Consider the following 26,912-nt stretch of genomic DNA (forward strand, 5'->3'; position numbering starts at 1 on the left):
AACTTTCTAAACCGTTAATTCAATAACGAACTTTATTAAAAATTCGAATTAAAAAAGGATTCATCCTGAATATGAGAATGGAAATTGAGATTTGAAATTTCGCACTAGAGATTCACTTTTTATTATAAGACAGTGTTACTCGACCGAGAGAACCAAAACTACTGTAAGTGTGAGTGTATATTACAATGTGCAGAGAATTTTGGAAAGTAGAGGCAGCAAGCGAGACGGTACGTAGGATTGAAATAATGTGCGCTGAGAGATGCGTGTACAGTAGCGCATTTATTTCCTGTAATGCGATATTTATTAGCGAGAATGAAGAGAATTTGATTGTAGATTAATTTTCATCAGTAGATCTGCTATCAATCAATAGACGAGTGCTCGAGATAATTGTTTTTATTCAATTCTAATTGCGTGCTTCTATTAGCGTGACTGTGAGTACTTATTGTAAAAAACATTGATTTATTGTATTTTCTTTAATGTACATTAAAATCTTCATCATTAGATTTTTAGTCAGATAATTCTTTTAGAGCAATATTTTTTACTTTCATGACAGTTTATTGGGGAGAGTCTGTGAAAATTTTGTTTAATTTAACGAAGATAATTAAGTTACGATGATTAGGCTTGAGAGAAAAGCACAAATTAGGTAGAGTATACGTCTGCAGGTCACGAGATCCCGGGTTCGATTCCCGGTATAAGCAAATAGTCTTTTTCAAATTTACATTAGAATATTTTTCAATAGTAGCCCGGGGTTTATGGTATTAGGCCCACCTCTATTTACATAGAACCGACTAATATTAACGGTGTTTTTAATATTCCTCTGCCTATAACTTCGGATATAACGCGAATTATATTTAATAGGATTCACTTATTAATCTTTGCGTTACAAAATCGTTTCTATAAAAAGTTTTACACCTTACATTAAAGACAAAAGTATAAATACAAATAAGTTCTATATTTTGTCCCTTTCTAACAACTTTAAAACTATATATATATTAGCTTAGCCTTTGTTCCAAACTATGTCGGAGTCGGCTTCCAGTCTCACCGGATGCAGCTGGATAACAGTGTTTTACATGGAGCGACTGCCTATCTGACCTCCACAACCCAGTTACTTGGGTATTAACACGATACCCTTCGGTAAGACTGGTTGTCAGACTTTCAAGCTTCTGACTACTGTTAACGACTGTCAAAGATCTTCGAAAATGACAGCCGGGACCCACAATTTAACGTGCCTTCCGAAACACGGAGGAACTCGATATGTATAAGATGGCCACCCATCCACGGAACAACCTCGGCAAGCGTAGCTTAACCGCAGAGATCGATCCGTGCGGCTGTTGTCAACTAAGCCACGAGCTCCTCCTATAAGAGTGAAAAAGACAGAACACTAATTCGATCTTACGTTTAGAAGGTAAGTGTGTTATGTAGTAACTATAAATTTTAAAGTCCCATTGTTTTTGTACATGCGTTCTCATTTTATAATCGCAGTAAAACAAGTAGTCTTATATCATGTTACAAAAGATTTTGGTACTTACTACTTTTTTTGTTCTAATGTATAGTTAAGATTGTTTTCTTTAGGATGACGATAGCTTTGGAGTTCTTTTAGCTTTGATTCAGCTACTTCTGCTTTAAGTTGTAACGTTGCATCCGAAATATTCAGATGTTCTTAAGTGCGAAATACGGTAAAATATGAGGCTTTTTCATGCTCCGAAGGTGTAGGCGGAAGGGTAATAAAATACACCCACGTTTCAATTTCCGAACTACTATTAAGAAATATTTAAATATTTATTAAAAAGACAACTTTACCCAATTCAGGGAACTAACCCGAGACCTCAAGATCAGTAATTGTACAGCTTATAGGTACAGAAAATATATTTATAACATAAAAAAAATATTATTTATCAATATTTTCTTCGTAATTGTAAACAAAACCTAAGAATCTGCGAGACATCACCACATTATAAATGATATATTTGAAGAAGAGGTAGTTAACTAACATTAAACACTTCCACGTTTAATTAAGATACGTGTTACATGTCTCTACGTAGTTATTCAAAGAGAGAGCATTTGTGAACAGCTGTCCGTAATTGGCAAGATTTTTTAAAGCTTTCAAAGCAATATCTTACTTTACTGATGAGTATCAAGTGATATAAAGCGACATATATCAGCGCCTCTAGCGGATTTTTTAAGGACTATTTTTAACAAGTTATTTCAAATACTCGGTACGGCGATACAATCGTTAGTTTATCAGCGTAGGTGCACAGTTTTAACATTAGATTTACAAATTCTACAAAAAAACTGACAGACCACGCGGTGTAGTTAAATTTTAATTTCAACCTATGTGTATTTCTGTGTAGGTAAGTTTGCGATTCTGGCTATATTTTGTATCTTTTAATCTGTATATGGTGTAAAGTTTCTTGCGTTTTAATAGCATTGCATAGCTATGACAAAGTTATAGTCAGTCAATATTTATTAAGTCGGGGAAAAATTATTTTCGCATTATACTATGTATAAACATGTAATAAAATCTCTTTGGCGTCAAGAATCACAAATGAGTACACGGTTCATTAGGTTTCTTTCAGAGAGCTCGTGAGGTACCCAAATATCGAGCTTTTTTGTGTAGAGAAAAGATTTTATTACAAGTTCATACATACTATAATGTGAAAAGACTTTTTCCCCGACCTAATATTTTATGCGACCTGTATTATTTAAATAGACAATATAAACTAAAGGCACTAGGCCTTCGGTTTCTGGTCGTATAATATAATAATATTGACTGACTATAACTTTTTCTCTTTGTTATGTATCTGTTACTCCAATAATACCTTCATAGGCTCAAAGTTCCGTGCGATATGAGAAAACTTTCTCATACGTTTTCTGATCTAACAGAATATAGGTAAACCGTTTTACTTTGTGGATGCAAGTAGTGAATACTTATTAGTTACCCAGTTTTACTAGGTCGTGCTTAAGGATTTGTTCAAAGTTAATCAAATTTTGTAGCGGTTTCACTTAAATCCGGATATTTCATACTAAAAATGTCATAGCGAAAATTTGTTGGAATGGTGGGTGTATGCATGTCTGATGTATGTTTGATACTCTTTCACGAAAGTACTGTAGGAGGGATTTGAATGAAATTTGGTACACCTGTACCTTATAACTTAAAATATCATTTTTACTGTATGAAATCTGGCCACAAGTATAAAGTTCCGGGCAGAAGCTAGTTAATCAAATATAGGTATCGTATCTTATTTCTGCCCACCCTTGTAGTAAATAGGCGTCATTTTATGTATGTTTATTAATATAGGGCAACGGTCTTCTTGAATAAGACAGACATAGTACATTTTAGGTTGATGGTTACCGCCAAAAACATACACATATAGGTATAATACTTATTGACTTTACAGTGTGATAGATTACCGTCTACTGTTTCAAAGAAAGTGACCGGAAATTATAGAAAATTTAAATTAAATATACCTAACTGTATTACACATTTTTATTAATATCAACCAAACCATCTTGCAAATTTCTCCAATATTTTACCGTGTCTTAAAAACCGGTAGATCCAGTAATAAACTAGAGCTTCCTGTGAGCTTAAATAAATAAACTTATTAAACAATTTATTATTATAATGGCCGCGGCTGGTCTAAATTGTAACGGGCCTATGATTTAGCAAACTTGTTAGACCGGTGGCTAGTAGTTTTTTTTTATTAAAAGTTGGTATGGGCGTGGTGGTTAGAACAAAGTGAACTAGACTCATACTGACTTAATGTTTTTGTTTCTTCCTTTACAAAAGATATGTCGATAACTTGACAATGAAGATGTCTGCTGTTCAAGGTTTGTAACAGTTCTCTAGATCACACAATATAATCTAGCCGGGTTGATCCAGATAATAAATGCCTAGGAAAGGAAATAGGGAATGACTAAGGCATGGATGATATCTTTGCCCAGCAGTGGAATCCATACTAATATTATAAATGCGAAAGTAACTCTGTCTGTCTGTCTGTCTGTCTGTCTGTCTGCTACTCAATCACGCCTAAACTACTGAACCAATTTGCATGAAATTTGGTATGGAGATATTTTGATACCCGAGAAAGGACATAGGCTACTTTTTATCCCGGGAAAATGACGCATTTCCCGGGAAAATTCAGGTGACTAACGAAGTCGCGAATAATCAATATTATAATGACATTAAATTAACAAAATTCCGTTGTCATGGCAACTGTTTTAATGGCGGATATGCCTTAGCGCGACTTCGTTATATTATGAGATATAAATAGTTTTAAGAGTATTTTTCGTGAAAAAAAAGCATATTTTATATCATCACGCTACGACCAATAGGAGCAGAGTAACAGTAAAAAAGTGTTACAAAAACGTGGAAATTTCTGACCCATTCTCTGACGAGAGCAAGCGAAGTTGCGCGGGTCAGCTAGTTGTTATATAACTTTGATAAAAAATCTAACTCAACTACCTTCCGATTAGGGTTAATGTAATCTTTCACTATTTAACGTCATATGCATAACTCACTATTTTTACTCAACTGCGCGACGCAGAGGAGGGTATTATTCATTTAGGTACTTGTCCATGGCTGTATCCGTTCTCTCTAACTAATTGTAAATATGTTTACATAAAATTTATATTGCAAATAACTAAGCGTTTTAAGATCAAAGGCCAGCTCAAAAATGTTAATAGGCCAAAATTACATGCTCATTATAATATTGGTAAATGACAAGGACATACATAAAATATATAAGTTATTTTACGATAAAATGTCGCGAAATAATTATTGAGAACCGGTACCGGTGTACGATTGAAGAAAATTCTTAACAAATGATAATGAATGAATTCCAATACGATTGAGATTGCTGTATTATTTATTTATGGTCTTCTATTTGATAACTAGTTTTTGCCCCCTACTGGATTTGCGTGAAAGGATTTGCCTGGGTAAAGGTATTATTTTTGTTAATCTTAGTCATAAACTTTCTGTTGTCAATTTTCACTGCATGAAGGACTAAAATAACATGTTAATATTTAGAAAATAATAATATGTATTTTTTTACTAAGTCCCTTGCCGGCACTTGGCAATTTTGGACTCAAGATCTCATCCCTGGGAGAAGATTGTAGCTCAGTGGTACGTCAAGTCTGTAATAGTTTTTTTCAAATTAAAGTCTTTACAATTTAGAATATTAATCCTTAGTCGCGGGAACTTTTGCAACCAGCCTCTCAAGTATAGGTCACACAAATATTTGTCAAGAGGGGAACTCAAACCTGCGATTTCCACGTGATACTATTTATTGGTATCAAAATCTACAAAACTCAAAATTATTTGTTTATTATAAAGATATATATTCGCTTAGCCTTTGTTCCAAACTATGTTGGAGTCGGCTTCCAGTCTTACCGGATGCAGCTGGATACCAGTGTTTTACATGGAGCGACTGCCTATCTGACCTCCACAACCCAGTTACTTGGGTATTAACACGATACCCTTCGGTAAGACTGGTTGTCAGACTTTCAAGCTTCTGACTACTGTTAACGACTGTCAAAGATCTTGCGAAATGACAGCCGGGACCCACAATTTAACGTGCCTTCCGAAACACGGAGGAACTCGATATGTATAAGATGGTCACCCATCCACGGAACAACCTCGGCAAGCGTAGCTTAACCTCAGAAATCGATCCGTGCGGCTGTTGTAAACTAAGCCACGAGCTCCTCTAACGTGATACTATTTATTGGTATCAAAATTTACAAAACTCAAAATCATTTGTTTATTATAAAGATACAAAATAATTCTTTATCACTATATTTCGTTGTGATTGTCGTATATATACACGATATCCTTCAGAAACGAGTTGTTATGTACAAATAAGTGAGTCGCTTCCCACTCGTCGACACACTCGCGACACTAGACACCTACGCAATGCATTACATTATACTGACTCATTTTACTTTATCTGTGTAGTTTTCAATCTTAAGTCTAGCCTTTCTTTAAACCTATTAGCCTAGACTTTTTTAAGCGGTGTGGCGACCTAAACCACTGCGCCAAGGGGGTAGTTTTTCTTCCAACTATGTAAGAGTCGGCTTCCAATCTTACTGAGTACAGGTTATTTATTATTGCAGCTCCAGTATTTTACGTGGAGCGACTGCCCATCGGATCTCTACAACCCAGCAACCTGGGTTAAAACACGATACCGCTAGTAAGACTAGTTGTCAGAAATTCAAGCTTCTGACTACTGGTACGCCTGTCTGCGTGTGGTGTCTGGTACGCATGATCTTTGAAAAATGACAGCTGAGATTCATAATTTAACATGCCTTCCGAAACACGGAGAAACTCGGTATGTATAATATGGTCACCAATCCATGAGACAACCTCGGACGCGTAGCTTAACCTGAGAGATCGATCCGAGCGACTTTTGTTACTTAGCCTCCTAATATACATATTATGTACAAGCCGCGATAGTTAAAAATATTTAAAGCCCGATATATGACGATATTAGTACCTTGGAAACGTGGATAAATCCACAAGTAATTAAAAATATAATCACTTTTGCTTCTAAAGTATATGTCCGATGTTAAATTAAGTTTCCGGTTTGATGATTTTCAGTCTGCAATAGTATTTATAGTTAGACTTATAATTTCTATTTTTACACAAGAAAATAGTAAGAAATACAAAAAAGTTATATAAATGTTAAACTCGTTATAGTTTTATGCTAGATTTTGAGAAAAAAGTGAAATTTTATTACGTCTAATTAAATAAGATAGTTAATAGTATGTTCCACAGCCTAGGCTTTCTTCCAACTATGTTGGAGTCGGCTTCCAGTCTCGCCGGATACAGGTGAATACCAGTATTTAACATGGAACAACTACCTATCAGACCTCCACAACCAACCTAGGTTATAACACGATACCCCTCCGTAAGACTGGTTGCCACTTGCTTGCTTGCAGGATCTTTGTTAATGTGCAGCCGGGACCCACAATTTAGCGTGCCTTCCGAAATAAGTAACTCGGTATGTATGATATGGTCACCCATCCACAGAACAACCCGTACGGCTGTTGTTAACTAAGCCACGAACTCCTCGTATGTAATATGTATAATATGGTCACCCATCCACGGGACAACCTCGACAAGTGTAGCTTAACCTGAGAGATTGTTACTTAGCCACGAGCTCCGACTTAGTTACTAATATGATATAGTTTTAAAATATACAATTGAAAGAGCTCCGTCAGTATGTAACCAATTAAAATGTTATTGTGATCATAAAATAACTAACTACTGTGTTATTTATTGTTATAGAATACTTAGACATTTATCTGTTCATAAATAGTTTTTCAGCTAATTGGAAAATAAGAAAGAACGAATTATTTTTGATTTATAATAGGTAAAGTTAACTACCTACCTACGTATAAATTATTTTTTTCTTTCAACTAATCAAAAATAGCAAGTTTTAATAGACATTATGAAAGATGGGAAACAATTTTTCATTCTAAATACAAATGTCTGTCTGTCTTTTTTTCACTAACAATAATAATATGATTCATGAAAAGTTTTACAGTATCGTTTGTAAGGTTAACCCGGGTGAAGCCGATTGTCAAATCTAAAGCCTTTCTGCAGTAAGACAGACTTCACTTTGACCACATATTTGAAAAAGTGTGATTCATGAAAGGTTAAAATGTATAATTTGTTAAATAGCGGCCCACCCCCGAAGAAGCCGGGCGGGCTGGTAGTCAAATCGAAAGCGTTTAAGCAGCAAAAAAGACTTTAGTTTGACCACATATTTCAAAAAGGATAATTCACCAAAGGTTATAGTGTATAATTTGCTCAGGATAACCCAAGCGAAGCAGTGTGGGTCTATAGTCAAATCTAAAGCCTTTGTACAGCAAAAAACAGGCCCCAGTTCAACTACACGCTTAAAAAGGGACCAACAACTTAAAAACGATACATTTTCTTTGTTTTTTAAAACAAACATGAGTAGCAGAGTATATCGATCAGCCATGACTCAGAACCGATCCCATATTTGAGTCACTCTTGAAATAGTCCGTCTAATTAGAGTGCAGACTTATTTTTAGAATTTAAAACTGAATGACGTGGACGGGATGGTGTTATTAAGTTTTTGTTTTACTTTTAATAATGTGCTAAAATGGTTATGGTTTTTTAACCGCCATAACTAGCGATAACACCCCTATACGCCGGTTTCTGAGTACATTTAGCGGTAGTTTATCTATTCAATAGCGTTTGAACTCATAAATAAACGCTATGGAATAGATAAACTACCGCTAAATGTACCTCAGAAACCGAGGGCCAGTAAGATACAAAGCAGGTACATAACAATTAAAAATGGATGACCATAAAATGACTATCAAATGGCAATATTTTTGGCCCAAATTTGACCATGGGCACTTTTACAGCTTTATTTTTAAATTGGCGGGTAGCCTTACAAATAGTCATCTGGGTAGGCAATTGTTTTTTATAGTGCTATTGACAAGAAGTTAATTAGTAGGCTTCAATAAGCTTTCTTATCTAGTAAGTAGTTCTCTTAGTTTAGTTTAATAGTATATAGTATGAATGTAAAGTTATGTTATAATGTAATAAATAAAGTTCTCTTATGATATCACTTCCTAATACTGTGTTAAAATCTTTCTTTCTATTTACAAAACAATAAAGAATGAGGATGATTTACTTTAAGTTAATAGTTATTTGTTAAAAAGAGCCTGCCTAATATAAGTCGCCATGAGATTAAAATGGTTAAAAAACCATCATCGTTACAAAATAAACAAGAAAGATTGACTTTAGTCCGAATACCAGTTTGTATTTCAATATTTTACGATGCACGTTACGTCATAATGAAATACCAAATAATTGAATGACTAACCAAGTTAGTTTTCATTCAAAAAGTATACAAAAGCATACAATTTAACACCGGGTTCACCATTCACGGATAAACATATCTTATGGATAAAGACACTAATTGAAATAACCTGTCACTATCCACTGGTTAAGCCAACGAATCTTAATTGGCAGTGGCGTAACCGGCTGTAGATATATCGTAAACTTAGTTAAGTTATTGAAATAAGAACAACCAACTGATTTAAAACATAACGGCTTACAATTCAAATTTGGAAACAAAACACATCCAGTATTCCAAATTCAAAACTTCACATTTCGATCACAACACTTCCATAAACAATCCACAAACAGTTCGATTTTTAAATTCAAATTTTTAAATTTAGAACGGCGGGTGTGTTCGCGCGCGCGATACTGACTGCGTGATTCATCCTATCGGATAGAGAAAAAAAACTTGAATAAAGGCTGTAACACACTTAACTTGTTTCGCGTCTTATTTGTTGCTTGAATTATTGGATTCTCGCGTGTTGTGTTACAATATTTGTATTTGATGTTTGTGTGACACAGTTTTGATGTGCAAGGCGTTATGAATATGACTTCCAAAATATTGAACGCATTTTTTTTTTGACAGGCTTTTTTGTACTTTTTATAGCTTAAATGTTTTATTAAAAATGTGGGGTTTTAAATGATATGGACGAAAAACTGGTGTTATATTTAAGCTTAATATGTATTAACTAATTTCTAGATTTGTGTACTAAACCAAACCAATCAGCTTTTGAAAAATAAAAAAAAAAATACATTTACAGTGGGCCATGAATGATCTTTCTTTATCTCAACAATGTACAATTAGAATTTTAACCTCTGCCAAGAACAGACCTCTCTCTTAGTCTACACTTCGCTCCATGAGCCTATCCCTGCCGTAAATAAAAAATACCACAACACAAAACCCAAAAACAGCTCCATCTCACACTAATAAGACCACATTCGGCTTTAAATCCGACCACAATAGCACTGACCAGTCCTACGTCACATAGCGTAAGTGTAAATCAGTCCTAACACAGCGTAGTTCTGTGTAACGTGCGCACGAGAGCATAACAGAACAACGGCACTTCGCTCGTGTAGGATTTCTGTTACTACATCTTGTATGGTTCAGTGGTTAGCCGTGCTCCATTGGGTGCGGGTTCGGTGTGTGGTGTAACAGGTTTTGAATTGCAATTTGTGTATGATTTTGTATAGTAATGATTTTTTTTGCTATATTGTTCGCGTGAAAAGATTTTTCGAAGTAAAAAGTCTCCTATGTTTTAATCGGTGTTATAAACTATCTGTATACAAATCCCATCAAAATCGATTTAGTTTAACGTAATTTTTTATTTCATTTAGTAGAAAACATCCAAATTAGTAGGAATTACCTGAAGTTGGTATGAGACAGTCAATTACTAGGTATAAGTAAGATTTTAAAGAAGGAGGACCTTCCTCACAAACCAATAATACGAAAGAAAGTACGTACTACATAAAGAAAAACATTTTTTGCTAAAACATGGAGATCAAATCCTAATCTATTCCTATCTTAGCATCAAAACGCGGAAAAATACTTCCGTCTAATAAATTAAAATCTGATATTTTCGCCACTACAGACATATCCACTTGTTCTAACAATTTTAAGCCAGAGCAATAACCAAACATTACCAAGAAACCATACAATTAAGAGAAAAATGCACACAATCATTTTCAAAACCAAAGAATCTCTGACCTCTCACTTGAATCCCGCAAGTCACGGACGACACGATGATCGAGCATTTACTTGAACCAACTCATAATGTGCTATGTTGTGCAACAAACAATGACACACACACTTTCTATTTCAATTGATATGCCATTTATTTGGCGAAACTGCTTATCCAAAGAAGGCCTATGAGTTTTGTTCTTATACTATCTTTAGATGCCAGTGACTTTTACAAGCGTTAAAATCTATTCTTAATATTATAAAGCCGAAGAGTTTGTTTATTTGTTTGAGCGCGCTAATCTCAGGAACTACGGATTCGATTTGAAAAATTCAGTGTTAGATAGCCCATTTATCGAGGAAGGCTATAGGCTATGTATATTCACGCTACGACAAACACGAGCAGAGTACCGGTAAAAAATATAACAAAAACAGGGAAAATTTTGACCCATTCTCTCTTATTTTGCGTGAGTCAGCTAGTGTATAATAACTTTTTTACTGCTCAGCATCAGTCTTCTTTAGGTAAGGGAAGGGTACTACTATAGACAAGTGTGGCAAGAAGTCCTCAATTTCCCTACAACTTCTTTAGTAGCTCGATTCCCTACAACTATCGACTACCGACAACCGGCTAGCTATCGAGAAATTTTACACGAAAATCTGTTTAGCGCCTCTACCGGGTTGCGTAAAAACTATTTTGACAGTACATTTTAAACGTCAGACTTTCGATACTCGACAGAACCGACTATAAAGAATTGCGCTACAGTTCATATCCCATGATTTTATGTGCCACATTCAGTACGAAACTTTGAGTAAATACGTAAACATTGCAAACTTAGTTGGCCCAGTCTAAGAAAAAAAGCTCAAGTTCTGCTTAGTTTTAAATCAGAATTCTGCATGAAAGTTTTATTGATATTTATTACTTAGGTTTTTTTTACTAAATGGGCTAAATTCTTAGTCTCTTTGTCATTTTAATTCTTGATTTTATTTCTTTCGTATTTTTTTCCTTTATTTTTGCATTCCTTGCATAACTACGCTATTTCTTTCCTATTGTTTTTATACAAATACAGTGACATAGTGGGAAGGAAATTTTGCTTAAATTGCATGTTTCTTGTATTAGACACTTTGCAAGAATGCTATTATGTATACAAATCAACGACTCGGGAATCGGACCCAGTACCTTGTGCTCAGCAGTGGTATTCACTGACATCTAGACCACATAAATAAATAAAAATAATAAATAAATTTAACCCATTACTGTCCCACAGCTGGGCAAGGGTCTCCTCCCGTAATGAGGGAGGGGCTAGGCCTTGAGTCCACCACGCTGGCCAAGTGCGGGTTGGGGACTTTGCATGCCCTCAATAAATGTATTAAACAAATTTTAGGCATGCAAGGTTTCCTCACGATGTTTTCCTTTACCGTTGGAGCATGTGATAATTATTTCTAATACACACATAACTTCGAAAAGTCATTGGTGTGTTGCCTCGGGTTCGAACCTGCGACCACTTGCGTGGGAGGTGTCAACTTATACCACTCGGCTATCACATAGGCAAAAAAAACAATCCGAAATATAATCACTGCCTTAAAGCTATACTATTACTACACATTTTTATCTAGATGGCAGTAGATAGCTTATGAGAGCGAAGCAACGTTTCCGTAAAGAACAATAGCATTTGTAGACAACTAAAGACTGTTATTAAGTTTAAGAGAGTTGTATGAAACTATGTATTATATGACTTACATCTTGTACTGTCATAGGTGTGGACTGATTGTATGTGACTGTTAGATGTTGGGTTCGAATTCCGGGCCGGGAATTTATTGTGGTTTTGGGTTTTCTTCAGGTTTTGTTTGATTAAATATGCGTTATGTAACATTTAATTTTGCCATATGATATTATCTCTAAATGTTAGAGCCAAGGAGTAGTGTGAACATCTAGTATTGTTTCTTGCTAAATCTTATAGTATAGAAAACATAAACCGGCTTGATATGATAAATAACAATAATAGTTAAATGAAAGAGTATAAATTTTACCGTACGTTAAATAATTAATATTTTGGTAAGAACAAAAGTCAGAAGTGCGTGACATCGCAATTTCAATTAAAAACTTGTATCAAACAACTAGCGCCATCTCTTTACGATAATAGTAAACTAAAGAAAAATAATTTCTATTATTGCTACCGCCTATAGCCGCAAGTAGTGTCGTTTTATTACACTTTTCTGCTAAATAGCTTAACCAATTGAGATTAAAGGAGATCGGCAGATTTCGTACAGCTTAAAATTTGTGTTGTTTCGTAACAGAATTTGTACCACTTATTAAGGGGCCTAAGTCACATTTTTTTATTTGGGAGTATTATTTTTAGAAGTCCGGATTAATTAGAAAGTATTTGTTTATTTAAATAATAATTTTTGGTCTATGGCTTATATTTGTTGGCAACTAAAGAAAAAGAAAATCTCATGAGACGTCACTTTTCGTCTGACGTTTACGCATCCGCTAATTTGCTGTTGTTTTGGATTGTGGTTTTGACAGCATCTGAGCAATTTAGCGAACTATCGGGGCTTCTAAAAATGGACATAACTTTTACCTCCCAACTTTTAAAAATATAAGAATTTTAAAATAAGCTTGTCTATCATATTAGCTACCAATTAAAACAAAAAGTAAACCTAAACATGACATTTTATAAGCTGTACGAATTCTTCATATAAACCTGCCGTTCGCCTTTGACCGTATGATAGTTTGAATCCTGATCAAACATTTACTAGGTTCTTTTCCAGATTTAGTCTATGCGTAATTTCCTAACATTACATAATATGTATTTACTAATAATATAATATTATATGAAGTAACGCAATATGCGGTAAGCCGTAAGAGGCTTTACCATCTACGTCACTGCGCTCGTTGAAAGCCTATTTGTTACGAGATTCTAACACGTATTTTTAGAATTCCGGTAATATAAGAATACTTATAAGATTGCATTGTCTCACGTAGCCTGTTTTGTAAGAAAACAGTATATTTTTAGATGTATCATTGAAAAATGCTAGCATATCCTTTCGCTTAACGAAATATATATTTTTATCACATAATTATCCCACTGGTGGGCAAGGGTCATCTCCGAAATATAGGGAGGGGTTAGCCCTTGAGTCCACCGCACTGGGCACTTTGAGGACTTTGAAGGAAATACATTCAAGATTTCTTTGTATGTTTACTTTAATAAAATATAGATGTCGCTACTACAGTCTTAAATCAAGTCTAATCATAAAGCACTCATGATCTTTTGAGTGTACAAAGTTAAATTAAGTTCTGTGTTTTCCAGTTTATTTATTCGTGTTAGACAGAGCTCTCACAACGCAGTACATTCTAGTACTGAATTCAGTTAGCATGTAGCATAGAATTGCTATATAGCAAATCAAAATTACCTTCATAAGTAGGTAGGTCTATGCTATACGCGTTTGACTGTTCGATATAAATTTTTCTGGCTATAATTTCAATTCTTCGAAAATTATTGTACGGAATAAAAACGGCCTATTAGTACCTATCTACAACTTAAAAGTATATCTACAACTTAAAAGCTAATAGTTTAAGTTAAGTACACTCACTCGATGCGATGTGGCGAGGTGTGAGAGGTGCGGGGGCGGGGGTCTCTCGTCGCTGGACTCGTCGCCGGAGCGCTCGCCCGTGAACACCGAGTCGTGGGACACGGATAGACCGCTGCCGTAAGCGCCCTCTCTGATCAACAAACAAAACATTTATTTAAGTAACTGTTTATCAGCCTGTTGGTTAGTATTTCTGTAACAGTAACCGCTGAAATAATTGCCTATACTAAAGAAAACTATAGGTAGGTATACTGTATATTTTTAAGACAAAGGTAAGTTATTGAATAATTATAATAAAGAAAAATTGTCTAAACTACAATCTTAACTATGGCTTCAATTCTGTTTTCTAAAGGTTTGTCCTCAAAGTAATATCACAAAGTTGCACTTTACTTTGATAAGAAACTAACTTGATAGTACCATCACCAAAACATAGATGGCAGCACTAGTATCATAACTTAATAACCAAGTTCTCCAAACCGAAAATTACTATTCAGTATAGCTTATTTATTTATTTTCTTGCAGCCTTATAATTAGCTATGATAATCAATTTTTAACAGTTAATGTTGAGTTTTAGGCACAAAACAAACGTTTTAACAACTTCCGAGTATGTACATAGTTCTTATGCTGCAATAAATAGAATGTCTATGTATCTATAATACTTTTTAAATAATAATATGTTTTAATAGATCGTACTTTCTCCTAGCATGGCGATCGGCGTCGAGCAGCTCGCTGGTGGAGCTACTCTTGGGGTCGGGAGAGGCGTCAGCGCGGGCGCCGTTGCCACGACGCTTGAACATGCGCCGCAGCCCGCGGAGGAAACGCCCCGTGCGACCTTCGCCTGAAACATTGATAATTTTGTGTTAATACTGATTGGTATAGCAAAAAATATGTAGAACTGAAGCTCAAAGAAACAAGTCTGGAAGAAAAGGATTTTGTTTATTATTGATCCACAAAAAAAACTAGCCGGTCTTGTTCGTGATCTTGAAATCATAACTATTAAAAATAAATGCCAAAGTTTAGGATTCTATCTAAAGTTTTTATAAAGTTTTAACAATAAAGAGTGTATCCCGAGAGTGGTAAATTAAGAAGCTTTTTGACACGCTCGCTACCGTGGATACCAAAGTTACTGGTTCTAAAACTGAGTTAATCAAATTTTAATGTTATGATACATTACCATGGTTGTGTGTGTCGTTGTGCGGCGGTCGGTATGGCGGCTCCAGCGAGCCCTCGCGCACACACGACATGAGACCCGCGCCGCCGCCGCCCGACATCCGACCCCGCGCCTGCAAACAAACAAACATCAAAATATAATCAAAATAATATTGAATTAGGATTTAGGATATTATAGAATTGCGTCGCCAGCTGCCTTGAGGATTGTGCTCGCACGAAGCCTATCTCTATGATTGCTTAAAATCTAACTTAGCTTGAACTCATTATTTTCCAAAGAAAATACAAATTTAATAAAACAGTTTTAAAAACTTTGCTTCAGAAACAAAAGAGTTTAAGTTAAGTGACCTCTTAGACGACCATTTAGACTATTAATTATCGAAGTTAGTTACATCCTATTATTTCTAAGTTTTGCAGCCAAGTAAAAGAGAAAAGGCACTTTTTCTTACGGTAAAAATCACCAAAATATTAGAGACACCTTTAATTCATAAATTGAATTTAATAGGAAAGCTAAAATTACAGCACGAAACGTGACATTTATTTTAAAAAATCTGTAAATTAATTACACATTTTTCCCCACCCAAAAACATCACCAATTTCCCCGAAATATATCGTAACCTTTCCCCTAAAATATAAATTATAACCTATAATATCTTGCGAAGATTACACAAAAGCAAACGTCTTCAATATAAAGATAATCTTTAATTAAACGTTAACAAGAAGTTATTTTGATACTAATCCGCCATCAAAACCGCGGGCGAAGAGTTTAATTAGATCATTATTTCATTCGCTAATTGACTTTTGTACATCATTTTAGTATGGGAGTAAATTATGGTAGAACATTCTCGTGATGAACAAGATCCTTAAAAAAGAATTGAGTTATAAATTATAATTAGTACCTAATTGACATGGAAACGCAGACCTTTACCGAACAATCAAGGTCCAAAATATGATTAAAAATATTCATTTTTTTTACTCAGCACCACAGATGATTAAATAAAGCCCCTTCATTGCATCTGCCAGTTCGAGATATACCTACTCAAAATCTGTTGAACGGATTCTCAAGCGGTTTTCATCAATACATATGTATATAAAGTGATTTTCGAGGAAGGCTTTCGTGTATAATATGAATTGAATAAAATATTTTTTTTGCAGATTGATTGTTGCCGAATCAGATACATATATACTTATAAATAAAGCCTTTAACATATACCCTATTTACTGCCCAAAAATTTACCTTTTTAAGACTACTAGGAACACATATATTTCCTAAAATACATAAGTAACATTTCTATAATACCCACTCCCTTACTTAAGTACCATCCTAATACGCAATTTCATAACCAACAAATGAAGAAACATAAGCGCCTATTTCGGCAAAACGTATCATTATTAATCCAAGTAAGATTACTATAGGGAGTTCTTGTACAGACTGTATTTTGAGTCTAAGATATACCGCTGTAATGAAACTTTATTAGGCATTCAGACGGGTCTATTGTTGTCTATATTAGAAAAACCTGAGGAAGAAATAGTAATATTTTTTTGGAAATAAACCGGTTTGTTTGGCTATGGGATATTTGTTATCTTATTGATATGCGAGAGGTATATACATATAAGCATTGCTTCCCGCGCTAAGGTTTAAAGCAAAGGCATCACACTAATGACTTTTCGAAACAATATGTGAAGGAAAACATAAGTTCTTGAAGAAATACGAAGTCTCCAACCCGCACCTAAATAACACCTAGATAATACCTGAGTCCGGCAGCGGAATGTAAAGCACTCAACTTATTTAGTTTGTTGTTTCATAAAACTCCATTAAAAACCATGCCCAATAGTTTTTTTTTGGAAGTAGCAATCGAACCATGAAACATCGGAATGAACCACCGAACATTGCATGAGCAGCTTTTAAAAGCTTCTATGAAATATCTTCATATAAGCAGTAGCGCGATTCTGTACAGTCGGTATCATCGAGTATCAACAGTTTGACATTTAAAATGTATTGCCATAATAGTTCCTGCAACAACCGGTAGAGGCGCTAAACAGATTTTTGTGTAAATTTCTCGATAGCTAGCCGGTTGCCGGTAGTCGATAGTGGTAAAGAATCGGGCTTTAGCACTTCAGTAGTCACATAACTTTCAAAACGCCTTAAGACAGACATATTAAATGAAACTTTTAGAACATTTTGCCTATTGTAGCCTACTAAAGAAACCTTAGAAATTGAAAATACTTTTTCGAGAATAATAGGTGATGGATTAAAGGCTTTCCTTTTGTACAGTAGCAGGAAATATTCCAGGAATAAGATCAATAAGTATTGGCTATTCTTATTTATTTTACGTTTGCCGTTGCCATGGTAACCAGTTAATTCCCTGTAGATCTGCTTTTGTTATTTTGTTGAACACTTTATTGAAAACTTACTATGCCCCGGAGTTTTAGCCGCGTTCAAGCTTATTATTCCGTTCTCTTTAAATATTGTGTAATATTCTTTCTTTTAAAAGACAGGACAACGAGTCACAAGAGCAATTCTTAGTGCGGGAGACTAAGAATTGCTCTTGTGTCTCGGGGACTTTACAAACATACAAACAACGGACACAAAGTATAACCGAAATTATTAATTGTGGATCGCACAAATATTGTACCGTGTGGGAATCGAACCCACGACCTCCCGACGCAATGGTAGCGGCGTAGCGACCTAAATCACTGCGGCAAGGATATCAAAACCTACGTTTAAAGTTGTTGATCAAATATATTCTATTATTTTCATTCAATCCGAAATCCATAAAAGGATGGTTAGCACAAACCATCTGTTATGAGCACCATGTGTTAAATTACATCATAGCTTAAATTAAACGCTGATTGTAAAGCTATATGGGAATGAGAGGAAAAAACAAATTAAAACCATTCAGTAATTAATTAGCGTAGGAAGGAGGATATTTACTACGTTTTATTTAAAAAAGACAAATCTTACAGTACGAATGCTGAACATTTGAGGACACTGAGTACTTGGTGATTAAAAGAGTTATTAAACTTTTATAATTAGTATTAATTTTGCATACTTACATGATTTATGTGAGTGACCTTATGTGGCTGGTAATTTATTATAACATTTACTAAAACATTTTTCGAAGACAAGAAAGAATATTTCGTTGTGGGAACTTCGCGGACAAACAAAATATCTGATTAAAAACCAGTTTTTATGGTCAACCACCCAATTTCGGTTAATAAGGGACACTATCTTTAATGGCAAGTAGATACATACCTATTTTACCATGTTTGTTTTCATTAAAAACTGCACAGAACGTCTGCGTGAATTGTAATGTCTGGTAAATTTAGTCTTTCATGTCTATTATTTATATATTTATAACCTCATACATGAAACAGTCTTTAAATCAACCTAACTTTTTATTCACAACAATAGTTAATAGAGACAATAAATCGACATTTCTGCGTCCCCCTTCTAAAAGATAAAACACAACGCACAAGATTGAGTTTCAATAGACCACGGCCTTAGACCGTATAATTTACTATTTGATATGATCTTAGAACATACAATTTCCTTTTACCTTAGGCATAGAAACCACGCATTATTATACCGCTCTCAAAACTGTCATGGCGTTTGCTTACCCCATAATTACTAAAAGGGAAAGCGAATCCAACTTTGATATTGTATTAGTAGTTGAATATCTAGTACAATGATTAAAAGATAACAACACAAGATAATAATAAGTGTCAGATAATCTATCTGGCAAGTAAAATAAAAATGTAAATAAATATCGTTGGAAAAATCACACACGGTCATTTGATTTCAAATTAAGCAGAACTTGTACGTTGTTATAAGTGACAATGCATACATACATAAACACATAAATCACACATTTTTCTAGAGGTTAGCCCTCTAGAAAAATGTGTACAGAGACCAAAGAACGCTATTAGTCGATCCTTACAAACTTCCCTTGCCTCATTCACATCCATACATCTTGTCAGTCAATTATACATACATATATACAAAATTCCATCTTATAATATTGTCATTTATTTAAAAGAGGCGAAACTGGCCCTTAATATAAGTATTTGGTTCTTTTGATTGCGATATTTTAACGATCAGGCTGTTAATACATAGTTACAAGACAAAAAAATATTTTGAATTTATTTTACGAGCTAATAAGAAACAAATTCAAACAAGCTCTTACATTAAACGTGCATAAATCCGTGCACATTTTTATTAATAAATACCAACCACCCACACAAAAAATACCCCACTATACGAGAACTACCACAAACATACATTCTACCGTTCATTTTTATAGTCGCAAGCAAAAATATTAGACAAATGCACCACGTAAGTCTTCAAAAACGCCCTATAATATAAATATAATCACCCCACCCCGTCACAAGGGTGATTTCATCCCTTAATCACCCCACAGCTTCATGGATTCATGGTACAAGGTCACGCTTTCAAGGTCAAGGGCGGCTCTCCGATCGATACGGATGCTGGGAAGAAACGAGATAGCAATATGTACAGTGCACATGTGGGAAAGAGATGGGTATAGTATTAGAAGATAGTGTTTTTCCTGAAACGTTCGCAAGGATGCTGTGTTTTAAACGCTTGAGGTTTGTTTTCAATGAGGGTTGTATGGGGTTAATAAATTTGTATGATGGTTTGTTTATTGATGAAGGGGTGGGTTGAGCTTAAAGTTATTTGCAATCAAGCATTCATATAATTGCAATTAGAAGCTTGGTAATGAATTTATCTGCTATGAGATTGTTTAGACTTCATTAAGGAGAATGCACGTCTAGACCAGGTTCCTATTCCTACTTATACAAAAAAATAACTTACTTACTTACTGGTTTACTAAACAATAAAAAAATCTACAAAAACATTCCCTCTTACTTAATCGGAAAATTTAACCATTTTCAGTACACTATTTTTGTAAAAGTGCTTGAATTTTGCAACCCCTTCAAAACGTTTATCAGCTGGTTCCTTAATCATATTTCGACCATCCATTTAAGAAATACAAACAGTAATTGTAAACTTATCACTACAAGTATTATGAAACCAAAACATACCCTACAGTAATAATTTTATGTTTTAATTTGCAACATAAAGGCATTAACCTCCCGCTTCAGGCTACTTCAATGTCAAACAAACACAGCCTTGAAGGCTATGTATTATGAAGCAATCCCTCAAGACCTGAGCCAGGATCGATCCAGATAGATTTATTGATGAGATAAGCTTTCGTTTTAATGCTGGTTTTGCCATTTTATAACGTTAAGACAGGTTTTTCGCATGATATTGCAAAAAAAAATCTAATTGCTGGTAAAAGTTTTAAGTTTCCAAAAGTCGCTGAATTTCTTACGGGTTTTTCTAGACCTTCGGGTATAATAAGCGTGTTGACAAAAAATAAAAAATAAGTAATTAGAAAGGACTACATATGCAATGGGTGAGGCTGGTTACATATTGGACACCACACGATGGATATCGACGTTGAGGCCGACCACAGCGTATGTGCCATGAAAATTTAGCGGCACTAGCGGGTCCATCGTGGTGGAGTATGGTACTGGAGAGACAGGTTTGGAAGGAAAGAGGAGAGGCCTTTGCCCAGCACTGAAACACATATAAAGGGCTAGAAAAACTGATATCCTTTTTCTTTTTCGGGATAAAATCTGTCACTCTGTCAAACTTTCTAAGGCAAAAATTTGTGAGCATTATACTTAACAAGATGTGAATATATTCCTTCACGTTCGCCTACCGGATTATAAACTTAAGTTGTTAATAAAAGCCTGAGTAAAAATGTAAAGCATTACTTGAAAGCTTTAATTAAAGTGTCACGGCGTGTCTTTATGAAAAGGCCGAAAGGTAAGGGTTCGCATTAAACCTGCTCTGACATGTTATAAAAAGTGATTGATGATGTACGTGCAAGATATATTTGTTGTAGATTTATATCAGTGCAAAGAAAGTAATATGAAAAAAATATCTTTACTTAGGCCAAAGGATAAGCATTGCCATTCAACGTGGCAATGCTGCTAGCATTCTGGGTACTTTACCGGTCGACGATGGTGAGGAGAAATACGACGCGTGACGCACTCTCTTTTGTATTATTGTAAATACTTATTTATTGTTTTTTTTAGGATTAATTTAAAAAAATAGTTTTTTTTTCATATTTAAAAGTTTTCATTATGCCAAAAAATAAATAAACTTATCAAAGACACTATGTGGAATGAGTAAGTAATTATAACTTTGGGAAAATATTTAACTAGGGTGTTCTTGTTTATCAATATAAGAACTAAGGGCTCTTTCAATTTAGCCGTATCGTGTCGGACCGCAGCAGTGCCGAAACGGTGCGTTTGTCGTACGGTGCACGGACGGTCATTTGTTTTCATACAAATCGCACGGTGCGGCAACAGTGCGGTGTCGGTACCGAGAACGCACGACGACAGGACGGCAACGTCACAAGCTCCACGTGTTCATTTCGCTGTTAAATAGTGCGGTGACTAAACGTGACAGCTAATTTCATTGAATTTTCATGTTTATTATTTGCTTAAAATGGATGATATAGACGTGGAAGAATTTATAAATGAAATTGAATTATTGAGTAATTCGTAGAAACATTCTCTTGACATTCTTAAGTAATTAAAAAAATTGCTTGGGTCTTGTTTTAACCTAGGATAAAGAATATGGAAATCACCAAAATTACATGTTAATGAAAACATCGGTAGTGTTCTTTTACGGGCGCGGCGTTTTTGTTTCTGTTTGATATTTTTTAACAGGAGCACTAACAGTAATGTTTCTTCGTCAGAGTCCATGGCTACACAGCTGTCACATGAATTTAAAACAACACTAACATACAAACGCACGGCAGTCAGATACGCTTTCAATTTAGGCGTTTGGTGTCGGACGGCTAACGTACCGCAGCGGTACGGCAGCGGGCTATGACCAGCGGCACGGTTAACGTGCGGCAGCCGTACGACACGAAACGTCTAAATTGAAAGAGCCCTAAGCAATGGTAAAGTTTGACTGAAAAAGTAGATAATGTTTGACCTCAAATCTTGAACCCTGTAAATATAACATTATATGATGCCGGTTATACCCGAAAGCGTAAGCAGAGGTGTATGAGTCATTATCGATAGTAATCCCAAGAAAAAAAAGGCAAGCACGTTACCCAACTCCCACTGAGAAATATCCTAATATAAATGACCAATGTCACTTTGCGCGACCCGGGAATCCAACCCCTAGACCTCATGACCAGCCGTTAGTTAAATTACCGATCGCACAGTTACAGTCAATGACCAAAATCTTAAACTATAGACATTTGCATGAAAATAAATACCGTCCCATTACCACTTTAGTTAACACAGACATCAAACTCAAATCCTCACAAACTGACATTGCGTCAAACTTCTACCAAACAAGGTTCTACATACACAAAGCCTGTATTGCTAGCTGTATTCAATGTGAATACATGTGGCTTTGAGCTGAAAGTTTGTACGTACTATGTAATTGGTAGCGTGTGAACTGGGCTGCTTACATCACTGTGGTCATGTGTTCGCTTTGTGAATTTACTGGTTTATATACCTGTATGTTTTTGAAATGAGAGAGAAAATCTAGAGGATAAAGTTTGATAAAATAAGTGCAATCAGTTGGTGTGATAAACATGATATTAAAGTTTAAATAAAAACTTTTTTATACTACTTTGACTATTTTATTTTGCTGCCCAAAAAGGCCTTTGCTTAAGCTTGTAATGGTTTGTTATAGGTTAACCATACTTATGTAATAAATCTGAAATTGAATTGAGTTATTGAACTACTTTTACCTAATAATTTCATTTAATTACGGATAATAGTATGATCGTTCTAAAGGCCTCTTATTTAGTAAGAATAGTAGACATAAAAGCAATAACATTCGACCGAATTGTCATGAAAATGAACTTAACGGACACTCCACAAACCAATTTACATAACCACTTGACAGAATCCCTAAAACTCAAAAAACTTCCTTAATTATAATCACTAAGGCCAAACTTTGGCCCCGAACAAGGCCTACTAAATAATTCTAAGATTTTGGCCTGACTTGACGCTTTCAAGGTCTCAGACTATTTAACTGCTAAGCTTAATTTATAGCCGTTATTAAAAAAGCAAATATTTTAGAAAATTGCTTTCTATCAAATGCTTTATTTAGTGTGATTTATTAAACGTTATGATATTAATTTTGGAGACTGTTTTTGGGAAGAGATATTAGGTGTTGGAAACTGTTATTAACAAAGTTGACTAATTTGATAACTTAATGATCCTGTGGTACACATTTTATTCTTCCTTGTCTTTACCTCACGTCAGGGGTCGGAAAAGCATGTTTTCGTTCTTAAAAAAATTGACAAGCAATTCTGCTGTTTTTACAACCGGCAGCCTGTATGACGTCACCATCTTAAAAATTCTAAGTATATTTAGTATTGTTGAACGGGAGTTTGGACAGTGGTGTGGCTGTGGGGGAGGAGATGATGAAGGCTGCCGCCTACAGGGGCTCGGGTAGGGTTTATGTGACAGGTCATAAGCAGAGACAGCGTATTGCATTTCAAGAACTGTTTAATTTCCGGAATTACTGACAAAATAACAATCATTTTTGAAAATCTCTTAATTTCTGAATCGCCTCTTCTAATTTCGGAGACTGAAGCTATTTTCTATTTTAATTATAATTTTCTTTTGAGTCTAAAATTTTATAGGTGTCAACTTAAGTGCGTTTGAGTGGTAATACTATGATTATATCACTAGATTTTATTGTACCTTTTTCACCTTTGTTACCTAAAACACACGTTTAGTCTTAGCAATACATTATTCATTCTATACCCGTAGTATATTAATATTCTCTTTATACCTTCATATTGGTACAGGTGGAACAACGGCATTGCTAGGACGTGCTCTCGATTCAGACTGTACATACATGATCGCTTACACAAGTGTTTGGTCAAAGTGGAGGTGTTTGAAGGTTTTTGTATGTTAGGTAAAATTGGTATCTGTTTGAGGCCACAGACTGTATGGACGAAATATCAAGAAAACCAAGGTAAAAATCTAATGTTCTTGTTGATATACATGTCATATATCTAAGTAGGTATATATAACTTATAGGTCTGACATACTGATATACCAACGGATATCGGCTTGAAATTTTGCATGCAGGTGTACCTAAATGTTATGACTTTGGCATCCGCCAAGAAAGCATTGTGATCAATTCTTTCAAATTAAGGAATTAACGGTCAGGCTGTGTGTTAGGCGGTACGATATTCGCCGGGTCAGCTTGAAGATAAATAAAATCCTTTATTATCCTTACACCATGCTCGGTTGCCTAGCAACAGTACACAAACATAATAAACAACACAGAAAGCCTACAGCTATATTATCCACCGTCTTGACTTAAATAAAGATCAAAATATACGCACTCTCGCATCAATTTGAATTAATTACGATATCATTGTTTAGGAATATATTAAAGCATCATTATCCTTTGGTTTTCGTTCAAGTGTTTTCGAGGATCCTTCGTTTATTTGGCTAAGGACTGTTTTGGTAAATATCTTCTTTAAATAATACACGAACAGATTTATTTTTGTAAGTCTTATTTCATTTATTACAAGTATGAAGTTACGCTTGTTATACTCGAAGGTGTAGAGCTGTATGAATTACATATACGTTCTGCAATTGCTTAGTTAGTGTCAACAGGTATGCCTATTGCAATTTACCGGGACCGTTACCAAAATCCGGGCTATTATTGAGAATAATCTAATCTTTAAATTAGGAAAGACTAGCAAGTTTGCTTGAACCGAGAATCAAACCCGAGACCTCGCAGACGCGTGCTTTAGAACACTATCACCAAGATCACAGACCGGTGGTATATTGGGACTAAATGGACAACCGCGAAAATAATTTCATACACCTATACCTTCTCGTATAACAGGAGTTAAATCAGAAATAATAAAAAATCAACGTGGATTTTTGCAAGAATCTGATAATCATAAATTTATAAGCTGTGGGCAATAAAAATGTAAAACTGCAGCTGCGTCCTTCTCATGTTAAGATAAGGATTTATGTCACTATATTTTCTCTGAGCAGACGTGCAATTTTGTTTAGTACTCTAGATAATATAGTGGTTTAGTTTAAAAGATGTTTTTGATATGTTAAAGGCTATATTTTGTTTATAATATTAGCGTTATCTGCCACGGTATAAAATATATAATCGGTGTTTTCGGGTTATTGTTGTGTGTGGGATTTATTTTCTGATTGTAACATAAGTACAGTCGTGAGGCAAGTTTGGGTTTTATACACAAAAGTCAATGCAATTAGTATATCAGGCTAGCCTTTCTTCCAATTATGTTGGAGTCTGCTTCCAGTCTCACCAAATACAGCTGAATATCAGTATTTTACACGCAGCGACTGCCTATCGGGCCTCCACAACCCAGTTACTAGGATTTAATACGATACCCCTCGGTAAGACTGGTTGTCAGACAAGTGAGTGTCAAAAATCTTTGAAAATGTCATCCGTGATCCAAGAATCATAATTTATCTTCCCTTCCGAAACATGGAGGAATTCAGTTTGTACAACAACTACATGATCCTTATTTTTTGTATTATCTATTTGATTTTTAATGAATACTTGATACACGAAACAAGACAGGCCAATACGTCCTCGTGAAGCTACATCACTTTTACATAAGTAATAACTATCATTATTTAACCATGAATTTCCTTTCTTTGAAAATTGTTAGTCCTGTGACCTCTCTGACCAGAAGGTTGTACTCACCCGGTGTTTCAGGGGTTTGTTTCAGTAGCGGTTGCCATGGTAACCGGCCCCGACAAGACCTGCAAAGAACATGATAATTAGTTTACATCGATTTTTATTTTGGACTTGGCTCAAATGTTGGCACAAAATGGATAATGTTGGTGATAAAAGAGTAATAGGTTTCGAAGATTGGATCAAATGTTGGTTGTTGGTAAGCAAGTAAAAAGTTGTTAGTTGTGTCTTGTGTTTTGTTCCACGAGTTTTCAAAATTCTAAATATTTTATTCTTCATATAACTCTATTGCCTAAACTTAGCCCTATCTTTGGTATCTATGGCAATTAAAACTGCAATTATCATACATTTAGTATTCTGTACTAACACACACGCATTTATTCTTATGTTTCATATCACACAGAGGTAAATTATATACTGGGTAATCTTCAAAACTACTGTACCAATTTAAACCATTTCTGTACAAATCGTAGCAAGATTGTCCTAAAATAATGAACGATACTCTCATATCCTATTCTTCTAATAAAAGATCATAAAAAATCTTACACGGACGAAATCGACACTAGGACTTTGTATTCAATAAACTCGTTTAATTTAATCACGAGGATAAGTTCCTCATGAATATTAATTAAAGAAAGTGTTACAAATATTAATACAATCTAGGCTTATTCCAATATGGCGTCCTTTTCTCCTTATTTGTATATGTTAATATCATTATTATAATAGGTTTTGTCTGCATATATTGAGGTGTGATATAATATGAGGCATTATGTTAGGTGTAGTCTCTAGTTTTTAGTAAATAATAATATGGTTGAGTAAGGTCCTAACCCGCACTT

General features: G+C 34.9%; 1 protein-coding gene across 3 annotated transcripts in view; it reads right to left on the reverse strand.

Annotated features, from left to right (window-relative positions):
- The window catches only part of LOC142980698 (uncharacterized), a 157,284-nt gene that overhangs the window by 41,966 nt on the left and 88,406 nt on the right, over positions 1 to 26,912 (reverse strand). For 2 of the 3 annotated variants that reach the window (XM_076126229.1, XM_076126230.1), the window contains 4 exons: positions 26,086 to 26,144; positions 15,313 to 15,421; positions 14,832 to 14,976; positions 14,142 to 14,271 (listed from right to left, as the gene is read on the reverse strand). In XM_076126229.1, coding sequence (XP_075982344.1) covers positions 14,142 to 14,271; positions 14,832 to 14,976; positions 15,313 to 15,409 — 372 coding nt within the window. In that variant the 5' untranslated portion in view covers positions 15,410 to 15,421; positions 26,086 to 26,144. Of the gene's footprint in view, positions 1 to 9,093; positions 9,221 to 14,141; positions 14,272 to 14,831; positions 14,977 to 15,312; positions 15,422 to 26,085; positions 26,145 to 26,912 lie in introns of those variants that run through there. The other variant, XM_076126232.1, reaches the window with a different exon arrangement.

This window comes from Anticarsia gemmatalis, chromosome 18 (assembly GCF_050436995.1).
Source record: "Anticarsia gemmatalis isolate Benzon Research Colony breed Stoneville strain chromosome 18, ilAntGemm2 primary, whole genome shotgun sequence".
NCBI classification, from domain to species: Eukaryota; Metazoa; Arthropoda; class Insecta; order Lepidoptera; family Erebidae; genus Anticarsia; species Anticarsia gemmatalis.